Below are 15219 nucleotides of genomic sequence, written 5' to 3' on the forward strand. Positions count from 1 at the left end.
TCAGAATTACACTTCTTCCCAATGTAAAATATTCTGTAAATCATTAAATGATCTGTGGAGTTAACATTCCCTCCAGTCTTAAAAGTTACTCTCTGAACTTAGTGATATTTTGGTAAGAAAGTAAATACGCAACGGATTTTAGTTATTAAGCCTGGTTTTGAAGTGTGCTCACTAATGATTAATTAAGGCAAATCTATGGATAAAATTCAGCCAACCTTGCTATTATCCTTCATTTCTCCGTTTGATATGTTCTTCTGCCCTTCTCCAATGTAGCTTAGTGGGAATGGTCTAGTGCAGTGGAACAATCACAGACTTTGCAGTGGGACCAATGTGCTATGTGACCTTGAGCAACTTATCTCATTGAGCCTCAGGTTTTTCATCTGTAAAATGGGGAAATATACTTGGGGATACAATGAGATAACATGTATAAAGCACCTGGCATGTAGAAGCTGCACAGTAAGTGGAAGCTATTATCATTGCTATTATTTTATTCCTCAGCTGACATCTACTTTGACTAAAAGTGACAAATACAGTGTCCTACTTACTGGTGTTTGAAGTCATGGGAAAAGAGTAATAGAAGGTTTTAGATTACCCTTGGATTATAGAAGTTGTTTATGTTTGTATTCTTCAAACACTACAAGCCTGTTCTGGTCTTGGGCATCAAATGCCAATGAGGTTATTTCCTTCTTGCCATTCAAGTCTCAGATTCAGTGTTGTCTCCTCAGAGAACTTTGACCAGCCATCTAAAGTAGCCACCCAGTCACTTTCTATTACATCATTGACTCTATTTCAATTATCTGCATTGTACTTTTTAAGTACTTGGGATTTTTAGAAAATTTGATTATTTCTGTTCTTTCTTCCTTTTTCCCCTCCCCTTCCCTCACTTTCACACTCTCTCTCTCTCTCTGCACTAGAACATATACTTCATAAGGTTAGGAACCTCTTCAGCCTCAATCACTGCAGTTTCCCAGCACCTAAAACAGTGCCTTACATGTGATAGGTGCTCAATAAATATTTGTTCAAAGAATAAATGCATGTTTCCACTCAGAATTTGAATCATAGTCTATTTTAAGATTCATTCTGCTTCATTTCTTCTAATCCACTGTTCTATTTTAGTAGCAATTGCCTCATTACATCAGAAAATAAGGTCTTCACTTATTGCCATATTCTATTTCTGTCTTTATGTTACTTGTTTATTTTGTTTGGTGTGGATTATTTCCTTTACATTTCTTAATATGATGCTGAATACACTGGAGTCTTTACTGCTTATATTCTGTTCTTTGTCTTGAGTTCATTCTGTATTTTGCTGGATGGTGCTTCATTAGTTTCTCATTCCTGCATCTTGAGCTCTCTGCTCCCAGCAGATTCTGAGTTAAGATTTTTCAACTTTTAACATTTTTCTCTATCTTTTCCCTTTTGTGATTACATCTCCTCTGCATATTTTTTATCTCTGTATTTATGATGGTGGCACATTTTAGGGGAAGGACTCATCTTATCTTAGGGGGAGAAAGGGAAGAGGACCCCTGAAGGACCTGGGGACAGATTTTATTGTAAGCTGTGGCAGAGAGGCAAGCAGCCTCAGTCAGAGAGGACAGAGCAGGGTGAGATGAGAACAAAGACTGAAGGGCAAGTACAGATGTGAAGGGGAGCTGGACTGGAGGGTTCTGTCATTCTCTGCTCCTTTCAGAATAGGAATGTTGCCTTAACTGATTGAATGGGGAAAGAAAGTGAGAGAGAGGAAAGCCATGGTCAAAATTGCAGGATCATCCAATTCCCTTAGAAATCTGGCTCCACTTTTCTGCCAGCAACGTGAATGAAACCTGCAATCTCATTTCATCTTATGGCAGAAAACAGGCATTAATGGTCAATGTAATACATAGACTCAGTAATGGGAAAAGATTTCCTACCTAACTAACTGTGAAGAAGCGAGAACAGCTATTTTTCACTATAAACATAGAAATTAGACTTTGTCAAGTAATGCTTTCAATCTACAACTTAAAGTGTTAGAATATGAAACTACCGAATGACTAAAATTATTCCCATCTGTCATGTTCTTAAAACAAACACAGTTTTTCAGAGCCACTCTCTATCTGATAGAATCCAAGTCTTTATTAAATGTGAATTTTACCTCACCTGACTGTAATTTACTTTAATTTTGTTAGCCATGGAAAAAGAAAATCATTTTAGTAATGTTTTTCTTCATTTCTTTAGCAATAGCATGATCTTGCAACGTATAAAAGATTTCCAAGTAGATTGGACTGATGGACGTACAAGAGCAAAAGTTCAGAAGCATGGTGCACAAAACAAGCATGAAGATCCATTGAAGATATTGTTAAGAACTAAAGATACTTATAATCTGCTTAATTGGGAGAGAAAGACAATGTTCATTACTAAATTCAAACTCTCTGCAAGAGCTTTAAATTTATTTGAGGCTTATTTTTTCTGGAAAGAAAATATAATCTTAGTCCCTCTAATGACCTTGTATGCCCTTTCTGTCCAAAGAGTAAACTCATGTCATAACTGCTCGATACAATAATGAAACTGAGATATACAATACTATCTGGACATCTGGTGGCAGCCAGGGAGGTGGATAGACATAAAATAAATTAAATGTACAGATAACTGTGAAATAATTTGGTTTCAGTATCTAACCCCAACAAAAAATTGACTAGAGATTCTCAAATAGAGCCAAATTTATTGACTCAGTTGCAACCCCTTTCCTTTCTTTGATGGAAAAGAAATGCTAAAGAAGAGGAGAATGGTAAACCTTTTAGCACTCACACAGGGAGAAAAGAAATAAGCTTACCTAAAGGTTATTAAAATATCAATTTTTGTTATAGCATTAAAAGAAACAAACCAGACAGAGATTCTAGGCGGATGCAGATTTTGAGTGTTCCAGATTAGAATGGGAATCAATATTTCCCTAAGACTCTGGGGGACTATTTGATTTCTCAAGGAAAGGATTTAGTGAGGTCAGCCAGACAGGCTCATTCCCTAGCCCAAGGCCACCAGAGGTACCATTGTTTGGATAAAGAGTACATTATCTTGTAAAACTAGTGTGGCATCTTAAATCTTGGGAGACGGACTTCCTTCTAGTGGATAAATGGTCTTTTTTTGCTAAGATATGAGATATATGTGAAAATCATATAAATATAAATATTCATATCATATATATGTGTATATATCAATCCTGGGGAAAGGAGACTGATATCTTGATCTATGCTTTCCCCTGCCACCTCCACCACCTTGCCTGAAATCTGGCAGTTACCATTCACTGCTCACTTAGAGTTTATATGTATTTTTTCCTTAATCACGCATCTTTACTCAATGCCTTGAGTCACGTTAGCAAGCCTTCCTCCCCATCCCTTCCCCACTTCTTGTTTTCATGAGGATGAAGTGTTTGCCTTTCATTCCAATGCTGTAGTAAGGTTTCTCAGGCTTACTGACTCTTCTCTGGCTACTTTTATGTGTAGGGACTCCAAGCTTCAAGGGCAAGACACATAATTTATCCAACTCTTCTCTTAAAATTTAATACTCTTATGCTGTGGTCTGTGGACCTATTTCTTCCTCTACTCATTTCTGGCAGTCCATGGTCACTGGAGCCAAGTACCCTTATTTTTTCCAACCAGGACCTCCCAAGGAGTCAGCAGCAGATTTCATATACTTGCGGATGAGCTGGGGTTTCTGGGCACAGGCAGGTTACTCAACAGTTTCCAATGATACCAAAGAAAGAACAAAAACAAGCAAAACCTGATGACATTTTCTATGCTATCCTGATGGTGGAAATATGAATTAGCATATAGTACAAACAAGCAAGGAGTCCAAAATAATAATATAGAGTTAATCTCTTAGGTGTAATGAAGAAATTACTGGAGGGAATAAAAGAGAGGATATGTCATACAAATATAGGACTGGAAAATAAAAAATGATTTCCTTAATGGAACCATCCTTCCCCCAAGAGCTAGTATTTTATTTGACATTCCAGAAATTTCCAGGAAATTTGTCTAGTATATGTTTTCATGTATATCTTTTCTAGTACTTTATTTAATGACATTTTCCTTTGTGCTTACTGCTAGCAACTTATCTCCATCTTCAATATGGTTTTTTAATCTTACATATTTCTATTTTATTTACTCTTAGATTAACTGAGAACTTCTCACCAATAAAGACGTCTCCTCCTCATTGTCTTAACTCTACTGGGACAAAGGTAACCATCCACAGGACAGCTAGCTCTTGGATGTGCAATCTGGAAACACAGAGGCTAGCAAGGAGTGTATGGTATGTACGTGCTTTCAAAAATAGTAAAGAATTACGGTTTGCTGATTACAAATGGTGATTAGAAGGTTACAAATACATTCAGATGAAGAAATGCCCCAATGAATTGCTCTTTTAACTTTTTTCCAGCAATAAAAGAAGTAACTTTAGAGAAGTTTCTTATCCAGTAGGTCTGAGGTGGGGACCCAGAATTTGCATTTCTAACAAATGATTCAGATGCTGATGCTGCTAGTTCAGGGACTACACTTTGAGAACACTGCTTATTTCAGTGGTCATGTCAAGGGTTCACGGAGGAAACATGCTGTATGAGCCATCATACAGCTCACATTCATCAGAGGCACCAACCACTTTTGTATTTGCTTTTCATCGGTATGGGGGAAAGTACAAAGCGATATTGAAAGCATGCACTTAGGGGAGTAGAGAGTAGCAAAGGAGAAAGGCGTGGTGACTTGGAAGTTTTTTTTTTATTCATATGTGGGGAGCAGGGTGTGATTTAGTTTTTTGTTTCAAAAGGTAGAGCAGCAGTTCTCAATTCTCAGAATCACCAGTCGTGTCCACAGAGATTCGGATTCAGTAGGTCCTTGGATAGGATCCAAAAGTCTGCATGTTTATCCAGCATCCTGGATAATTTTAAAGCAGATTTTCTAAGGATTACACTTTAAGTATTAAATATTAATGATTTTAGATGAAGAGAGAAATCCAAGTGAAGATTTCATCCTACATGGGAGAGCAATCAAAGATGCTATCAGGTATTTTCTTTTTAAGAGTTGTATGTAGAAGGTTAGGCACTAGAACAAGGGGCAGGGATTTATTTAGTTATTTTTTAAAAAAGAAGCAGGGAAGGAAGCAGAGCAGAGACTGACAATGAAGACAGGAGTCAGTGAAGACCAAATGAGCTGATCAATTAAGGGGGGATATGATTTTCATTTGTGCAAAATGACAAAATATAACAAGGAAGCAATCTGGATGAGGAAATTCCTTTTGATTTTACGCAGAGGGCTAGCTGGGAAGAGTTTTCCTTTCAAAAGTCAGTTGTGAAAAGATAAAAAGTAGGAGTGGATGGCAGAAGGAAACCAGGTGGCATACTAAGGAGTTAGAGCAGAGTGGAAGTGAAGGTCACTGGGCATTAAGGACATGCCATCAGCAAGGAAGATTCTCGTGGCAACAAGACGTGAAATACTGCAGGTGTAGCCAATGCAGACCTGGGGAATGAAAATATGTATACCCAGTCTACTTAATCATTAAAAAGAATGAAAATACTACTCTGTATGTGTATTTATGTGTGTGTGTGTGTGTGTGTGTGTGTGTGTGTGTGTCAGAGAGAGAGAGAGGTAAAGATATCAGGCCAATGACACCTGTTTGGATGTCATGAGTGTGTCTGAGTATTCGATTTTCTGGCATTAGGAGTGTCAAGGAGCTAATCTCTCTTGTATTAAAAACAGCAGTAAAGATGGGAACCTTTGAAAGAATAGCCTTTAGAAGGCAAGAGGATCAAGACATAATATTCAAATATTAAGAAAAATGTTCTGTCTCTGGAGTAACAAAGCATAATCTTGTTTTTAGTCCTGCTGTGTGCTTACATGTATGTATACACAAGACTTCATTTTTATAAGCACATCATCATGTCCTTTAGTTCTCCTCAAATTGCAATGCTTGTTTGATTTCAGATCTTTGCTTGAACTGCTTCTTCACCTGAAATATCTTTCTTTTTCCTTCCCTAACAGAACTCTAGCTTCAGAACCCTAAGATTTTCCCTGAGTATTCCTGAGTTCACTGACATTATCTATCTCTGAATTTAAATCATAGGCAAGGAATGCCTTCTATGCACTCCCCTGTTCTCCTGAGCTCAAGCATAGAAAGTTGATATTTGGGAGGTTCCCAATAAACTATTGTTTAATGAATTAATAAAGAAAATATGGGTTGAATCCTCCAGTAATAGAAACTTTTGGCTTCTTCTCCAGCGTCCATTCCATTCCACCCTCTCCCATCATGTAATAGCCACTGGTTTGCTGGGGTTGACTCCACCCCTAGCTCGAGGAATGGGCCTTGATTGCCTAAACCAGTCAGTGGAATGCCACGCCTCCATCTACAGTGACTGGTTCAGGCATAGAACTGGTCCAATCAGAATGAAGCTCAGGACTTCTGCTCTATAGTTGGGAGTTCTTAATGGACCGTGTGGTGTGCAAGTGTGATGACTGGAATTGTTGCAATCAGTTTGCTAATGTGGGGGAAGACAGCTTGAGGGTAAAGCTAATGCCCAAAATGCAGGGCATCACTTAGAATGGGAGTCATAAATCTGATCAAACCATGCTGAAGCTACTCTGGAGGCTATAGCCATTTGAGCCAATATATTCCCTTTATGGTTTAAGTCAGGGATGAGATTATCTATTACTAATATGCCTTCCTCTTGATTTTAAATCTTTGGTACATGATATGTAACTTGTCTTCTTGCAACTTAGTTTATTTAGGAAAATAGCAGCACTCTTGAACAGCATTTACTCCCCTGGTGAGAGCGTTATGTATTTTTGCTGCTTATGCTGATTCTAATGAAAGTCATGTTCACAAGTGGTAAAATAATAAATTTGATTGAGAGCTGTTTAATTCATTCTAATTGTGTAAAGATGGGCATTTAGCGTACATAGGCACTATGCGAAAGATTAGTGTTTATTGAATATTCCTCAGTGTTTCTGGCAATACATTGAATATGGATACCTTTTCGATGAAACTGAAGAGACCCCAGCAGACATATGGATTTTAGCATCTCTGTCGTATACATTTCCAAGCAGCACTGCAGCTGGATGTAAAGCCGACAGATTTCTGGGTGGATCTCACCGTCTTCTGGGCTGCAATGGAATGAAAGAGAAAAGCTGTGAACATTCTCCAGATTTCACTCAGCAGCCATTTGTCTCAGCTCTGAGAGGGGAAAATGCTCAATAAAGATTCCTTAAAACCTTGATCCTAAAATATAGGACTTCCTGCTTTCAAACCAATGACCAATGTGACAGTTCTTACATAAGTGTCTTTCTGAGTAACAGCTCTTAATTTTTTTCCCCTTCAGCAGCAGGCTTCTGCTGGGAGCTTAAAATCATAAATGCTTTACGTAATTGAAAATATCAGACATTTTCAATTTAGCTGTTGGAACAAATTTGCAAAATATATTTAAACCATAAGAATCTCCTAGGCTGCAAGAAGAGATTAAAATCCCTTGTTTTTAGGGAAACTAATAAGAGCTAGTCAATTACCAGTTATAAGACAGCTCTTTACTATTAGGGCCCCAGCATAATACGATTAGAGAGTCAATTTACAATTATATTTATCAAGGTTTTTCATCTCAGTCTGAAGGATATTCCTTTATTGTTTATTATGGCTGATTTACACAAGGTCAAATGTTTTTAATGAAAAAATAAAAATTTTATGAAAAAATAAATGCAATACATTTCTAATAATTATGCTTAACAACCTAAAGCTAAATAAACACTGAACTTATGCTCTAAAGTGTATTCTAAAGTCGTTGAGTCTTTCTCTGTTAAATATAACAAACCATATAAATGTGAATATGATAAAACATGGAGCAATCACTTTTGTTTTTTGATTAAGAGGAAAGAAATTAGTTGTTGAAAAAATAAGATTCAATTTTATATGCAACTATTAAAACAACAGCATGTGTTGAATAAAGCAAACTAAGAAAAGGGGTAAAGGTTAGAGATAAATCAGAAATGAAAGAAAGCCTAAAAGTGAACTCTGTCAAAAGTCCTAATGTGTTGTGTTATCTTTACTTCTATTCCCATTCATTTAAAAAGCAATGAAATCTAATTAAATTATGTAGCATTTGGATTTGATTCTTTTGTAAAGTGGGTTGGTGGCAAAATGTCAGGGATAATTATCAGACAGTAAAGAGTGGCTTCATTTTTAAGTTCTGGAATCACGGTAGAAAGAATTTGTACATACACAGCACTTTACAGTGATAATTAGTTTTCATTTTCAACACTTATTTCGTACACGAGCCTATCTACCCATGTGGCTTATATAACAGGAAAACGCAAAATTCTTTGCCTCAGTATCAGTGACGCCTGCACAGTCATCCTATGCCTTTCCTATGTCAGATGGAACAAAGTGCCTCATAAGAGCTCACGTGCAAAATATGGCTTTATCTGAATGCTAAAAGACATTACTTTTTCATTTGTGACTCAAAGGTCCAGCCCTGGTTGGAGGCAAGTGTATCTCTGGGGAAAGTCTCAGGTTTTCTTTCAGAGCTCCCTCCCACAGGTGCCTTCCACCCTCAAGTTGTCCTCCTGCTACCTGGAGTTTCCCTCACCCGACTCCACCCTGCCACCTACCCACACACACACACCCTCTCATTATTTCACATCATCTGACACCTTTCAAAATGTCTCTGATTGTGTCCCATTCTCTCACAGCCCTGCTAGATTCTCAACAGATAATGGGCATTGGTGGTTTGTATAAGAAAAAGTGATTCTGGTATATTATCTACTAATACATTGATTTTCATAGAAAAATCTGAAGATAATGTCTTATTCCAAAGTCAGGGTAGAGGGAAAATATTTTAAGGCAGGCAGCAGATCTTTTCTGTGCTGCTTTATCATCTCCATACCAGCTGCCTATTTTACCTACATATTGGCCCCGGTGGCTCATGTGCATATTTTTCAAAGTTTTATTTTATTTTTAACTGACACACTGTAATTATACTTTTGACAGAGTTCACTTTTAGGCTTTCTTTCATTTCTAACTTATCTCTAAACTTTACTCCTTTTCTTAGTTTGCTTTATTCAACACATGTTATTGTTTTAATAGTTGCATATAAAATCGAATATTATTTTTTCAACAAGTAATTTCTTTCCTCTTAATCAAAAAACAAAAGTGATTACTCCATGGGGAATGTGTGATGTTTTGGTACATGTATACATTGTGTAATGATCCAATCAGAGTAATTAGCAAGTTCATCACCTCAAATATTTATCATTTCTTTGTGGTGAGACCATTCGGAATCCTCTCTTCTAGATATTTTGAAATATAAAATATGTTATTGTTAACTATAGTCACCCTACTGTGCAATAGAACGCCGGAACTTATTCCTCTTATCTAACTCTAACTTTGAAAAATACAGAATGCTTCATGAATTTGCATGCCATCCTTATGTAGGGGCCATGCTAATCTTTGTATCATTTCAATTTAAGCGTATGTGCTGCCAAAGTGAAAGCTCATATGCAGATTTTTAAAAAACCCTATAATAAATCTGCTATATGCATTGTACATTTTACGAGTGGGACAATTAGCCAGTACAGTATCATTCCAAGCCACGGAGTATTCTTATTTTCAGAAGTACAAAATATGTGCCTAGTGGCTTAGTTCCAAAACTAAGCAAACTTCATATATAGATGACATTTTATGTAACTTAAACAAATGACTACCATATTAACATATTTTAAGAACCACTATATTTTATTTATTATTTTACGACTAGAAAGAGAAAGAGAAAGAAGGCAATGTATTAAGTGCTTCTGTGAAAAGGCAAATCAAACAGATTAAAATGCCTAATTCAAAATATTCCTTTGGGTACCATGTCTCTAATGCTTGTGTAATCCATGGATATTCTAGAAACTGTGGAACCATTGCAGCCCTCATAAATATTATGGGAAGGAACTGCATAGATGCTACCAGAAATACAATCTGCCTAACAAAAATTAATTGATGCTAAAGTTGCATCATAGATTTTCTGGTTAAAAAATTCATACATACACTCATACATTATCCTTTAATATCTTGGAAAATTGAAGTGTAGAGAAAGAAAGGAACTATTTAAAGAACAGTGGAAAAGCTAAAGTATCTTTATGTTAGAGTTTCATGATGCCCAGATCAAATTACATTAACCTCAGGCCTTGTACAATTTATTTCTTCCACTTGAGAGTTCTAAGATGTGTTATTGTTACAGATTGCTAAAAGTTCATTGAACGAAAAACTGTCAAATGAGTTCTAATATATTTACTGTTATAAGCAGTGGACTGGAATACATTTTTGAGAAGCATTAAGTGCATTTAGGTTATTTTCAAAACAAATGAGGATGAGATGAAACATTGGAGAATGGAGGAAAAGCCAAGAAAATAGCAATTCAAAAGCTTGAAACTTCCTAGGGATAAATTACAAGACCTAAGAAAACATTTACATTAAAATAAAACTGGACCTGTGGACTTCCTCCAAGAACTGGAAGCAACTTCACTTGAAGGTAACTTTGCCACATATTATTTCTGCTTCATATAAAATGATCCACTCTTATTAATCAAAGTTTAGGTCTATGAAAGTCATTCCAAGAGTGACTCATTTAATTTGGTCAAAAACATTTTATGAGTTAGTAACTAGGTTGTGATTATTTATTTTTTCTATTGAGTCTAAGTCGAGAGCTAATCTTAACATTTTGATTAATTTCAAAACCTTAGTATTAAAAGAAAAACCCTTAAAAATTAATTTCAACCAATTTCCAGTGATTTAGAGCTCAAGTTGAATCCAAAACATTTAAAATAATCACCAAATTATGAATCTGCTCAATCAACTCCTTAAAGGTGAGAATCAGGATTTAATGACTTAATCATATTGCTTAGGAAACCTGAACCGCTGTAGGAGGAGGAGGACATAAAAACAGATATTGCCTAAGTTGTCTCTTGATAATGGAACCTCTTTCGATTGTGAATATTCTTATTTTGTAATTCAAAAAGTAATAGGAAGACCTCCAAAATGGCTAAAATTAAAAAGACTGCCATGTAATTATTTGGGGAGATGTAAATGCTCAGCTTTCAAGTATTAATGAATATCTATCACCTAGATTCTACAATTAACATGATATGATACCTGCTTTATTATATATCCACCTGTCTGTTCATCCCTCTGCCCAGCTGGCAATCCACATTATTCTTCTGACGTTGCAGACATCAGTAAACTTTGCCCCTAATCAATTCACCATGAGTATCATAAACCGGAGTTCTGTCAAATGTTGGTGATGATGTGGAGCAATGGAAGCTCTCATACATTGTTGGTGGAAGTTAAAATGTTATACAACTCCTTTGCAAAAATGTTCTGGAAGCTTCTTATAAGACTAAACATACATCTAGCCTATGACCTGGCAATTCCATTTCTAGGTATTTGGCCAGGAGAAATGAAAACATATTCACAAATAGATCTCTACAAGCGTGTTCATAGTATTTATTTAGAATGACCAAAAAAAGAAACAGCCTAGGTGTTTGTCAAGAGGAAAATGGTTGAGAAAATTAGTACATTCCTACAATACAATGATACGCAACAATTAAAAGGAGCAAACTTCTTATACTCAAAACAACCTAGATGAATAACAAAAACATTATCTTGAGTGAGCAAATCCTTACACAAGAGTAAATACTGTACGACTCCATTCATATGAAGCACTACAGCAGCAGTCCTCAACCTTTTTGGCACCAGGGACCGTTTTCATGGAAGACAATTTTTCCATGGACCAGGGAGGCGGGGGATGGTTTGGGGATGATTCAAGTGCATTACATTAATTGTGCACTTTATTTTTATTATTACTACATTGTAATATATAATGAAATAATTATACAACTCACCATAGGTTGGGGACCCCCACTCTAGAGCAAGTAAAACTAATAGATAGTGAAAAACATTAGAACGGTGGTGGGGAATTGGCTGAGAAGGGGCATGAAGGAACGTCTGGGAAGAGGGTAATCTGTATCTAGACAGAGGTTTTGGTTACATGGGTGTATACATTTGGCAAAACTTATTGAATGGTACACTTAGAATTTGTGGATTTGATTTTACTTTAAAAAAATTTTACTTAAAAAAAACCATAAGCAGGCCGGGCACGGTGGCTCATGCCTGTAATCCTAGCACTCTGGGAGGCCGAAGTGGGTGGATCGCTCAAGGTCAGGAATTCGAGATCAGCCTGAGCAAGAGTGAGACCCTGTCTCTACTAAAAATAGAAAGAAATTGGCCAAACAACTAAAAATAGAAAAAATTAGCTGGGCATGGTGGCGCATGCCTGTAGTCCCAGCTACCTGGGAGGCTGAGGCAGGAGGATCCCTTGAGCCCAGGAGTTTGAGGTTGCTGTGAGCTAGGCTGACACCACGGCACTCTAGCCAGGGCAAGACAGTGAGACTCTGTCTCAAAAAAAAAAAAAAAAAAAACAAAAAAAAAACCATAAGCAAATACTGAACTCTAGTTAATGATATGCATGCTGAATTGTTTAGAAGTAAAGTTTACAGATGTCTGTAACTTTGGGAGAATAATATGGATTGCCAAGTGGACAGCAGAATAGACAGGTAGATATGTAATGAAGCAAGTATCATAAAATGCTAATTGTAGAATCTGGGTGGTGGGTATTTATTCGATGGTTGAGGATTTACATTTCCCCAAATAATTACATGGGATATCTTTAACAAAACAACTGGGAATCTTTATGACTGGTAAGGTCAAGGTCAGGGGTTAACACACTGGGGATTTGAGTTATGAAATATCTTGGCTCTGAATCTGTCTGCTCTTTTGCTGAGGTTGCCAGACTTTGGTGGTCTGTGCAGCTGCTAATAGCTTTTTAAAAGCCAGCAAAATGTTTGTTGTTTTGGTAGTCTGCTTCTAATGCAATGATTTATATATTTAGTTGAAGGCAGCAAGATATAATGAAAGGAAAATGAGTTCTGGAGTCAGAAAACTTAGATTTAAACATAGGCTTTGCCCCCTTAGGATTGTGATCTTAGGAAAACCACTTTAACTTCTCTGAGACTCAGTTTCCTCAGCTGTGACATAGAGATAATAACTATGTGAAGTACCTCAAAGTTGCTGCAAGGATCAGATAAGATCATGTGTGGGAAAACAGGTGAAGAATGTGAAGGATTAAAAGATGCTGGCTGCAATTCATCTTAGCACAACAAAGTTGTGTTCATTTAGCCTTATGCTTGCATTGTTTTTAGTTATAAAAACTACCTGCTATTCTATAACAGTTTTTATTTGCTTTCAATTCCCAAATACGGACTTTTGTTAAATAATTATGCCATTGGGCTGAGAAAAAAAGGTATGATCCCACTGACAACCACTCCGCATTTCACAGATTTTAGTGATGCCAAGTGAACACTTGGGGTTTGCCAGCTAGCAGAGATGAAACCAGAACTCCTGTCACAGCACATATATCCGAGTTTCTCTTCTCAGAATCAATTCTGTTGTTGGCCATTAAGCCAGATGGCAAGGAAAGACTCAGGAAGCCAAACAGGTTGAGGGAAGGGGATAGTATCCTTTACTTTATTTCTCAGAGCAAATAGCTAGGAAGGAAAGGGATTAAATGACTAACCGAAGGAGAGTGGTCTCCAGGATACCTTTTCAAATATCCGCACTGGCTCCTCTCGGATGGATTTCACTTACAAAGATACACGCTAATTCTGTGCCAACTTCAATGACAGCTTCAGAGCCCAGCCTTCATATGGTTTCAGTCAGGGAGATTTCTCAAGGTGGTCCCATAAGTCTATATAATCAATGGATAGTTAGGGGCTAGGAAGAGCACACACATGCATGTGCGCACGTGTGTGTGTGTGTGTGTGTGTGTGTGTGTGAGAGAGAGAGACTCAGTTATCATTTTACATTTCAAATTGTTAAAGGTAATTACTAAGAATTCTATCCAAGCTCATAAACACAGAACAGATGCTAGGCACCTACTATCTGGCTACATATTTTATACCAAATAAGCACTGCAATAAAAAGAGAAGCCCAGTTAATCAGGAGAATACAAACAAGACATTTTCAAGGTACCTATACATATACTAGTTGAGTGTCCCTACTGTCTCTATTTTTTATCATAATTGTGCTCCAAGAAATTTTTATGAAACTTGTGCTTTAGGTGGAAACCTCTCGTATTTTCTTCACAGAGAGTCTTAGCAAGTTTGGTTCCCCCAGGAGCCTTTGAAGAATAATTGCAGTAATTCCCCTCACTTCACAGGTGTTGTTTCATGGGAACATATGGCTGGCTCTGTGACTTCCTCACCACTGAACATGAGTTGGGATCAAACTCTGCCCCGGAGCTATTTAGGTTCCATCAGAAATAAAACTTGTCTTTTAACAGCACAAGGAAACCTGAAGTGAAACTGAATTATTTTTTGGTGGCTACTTTGGGTACCTTTATGTAAATCAATTGGGCTCAGAGGGGCCAGCACCTCTTATGATTTCAGGCGACATTCTGGTGTCCATCTCCCTGTTGTTTTTGGTTTGCCCTCTGCCAGGACCTTTGCTATTTCCCCATGACCCAGTTGGGAGAGTTGATAAATAATGGGTAGCATTACCAAGCTCCTTATTTTTTTTTCATTTAAAAAGTAAAAACTATATTTAAACACTTAAAAAAATCAATAGCTATCAGTTTCCTGACATTACCACTCTCATAATGAAACAAGACTCAAAATATATATTACTATTAAATTGTAAGTCATCTTTTATTTATCTTAAATATTACTGTATACTGCAGTAGTGGGGAGAGCTGGGAATTGGTGGTGACATTTGTGGTGATTCTGAAGGGGCCTTTTGGGCATTTTCCAGGGCATTAGAGGTTGAAGGAGTTAAGGGACTGCATATCATAACTTCTTGTTATAAAAGTATCACTTCTAAAACATATACTTATTGGCCAGGAGAATTGACGATGTACAAGGCAACATTTCTTTAATCTTCAAAATAAAAATGTCTTTATTATTCTGTCTTGGTCCTTTTTTCCCAAACTCCTACCCTTTTTGGCGTGAAAGTCTCTTGTCCTCTCCATTTTCCCCTCTGATTATCTCTTAATACCCTTTCTTTCTTTCTTTTTTTTTTTTTTTTTTGAGACAGGGTCTCATTCTTTGTTCAGGGTTAGAGTGCAGTGGCATGATCATAGCTCACTACAGCCTCAAACTTATGGGCTCAAGCGATCCTCCTGCC

General features: G+C 37.0%; 1 protein-coding gene across 1 annotated transcript in view; it reads right to left on the reverse strand.

Annotated features, from left to right (window-relative positions):
• The window catches only part of RGS7BP (regulator of G-protein signaling 7 binding protein), a 98781-nt gene that overhangs the window by 24600 nt on the left and 58962 nt on the right, over positions 1-15219 (reverse strand). The window contains exon 3 of the mRNA XM_012664541.1: positions 6988-7118. Coding sequence (XP_012519995.1) covers positions 6988-7118 — 131 coding nt within the window. The remainder of the gene's footprint in view (positions 1-6987; positions 7119-15219) is intronic.

The sequence above is a fragment of the Propithecus coquereli genome, unplaced genomic scaffold (genome assembly GCF_000956105.1).
Source record: "Propithecus coquereli isolate 6110/MARCELLA unplaced genomic scaffold, Pcoq_1.0 Scaffold9, whole genome shotgun sequence".
NCBI classification, from domain to species: Eukaryota; Metazoa; Chordata; class Mammalia; order Primates; family Indriidae; genus Propithecus; species Propithecus coquereli.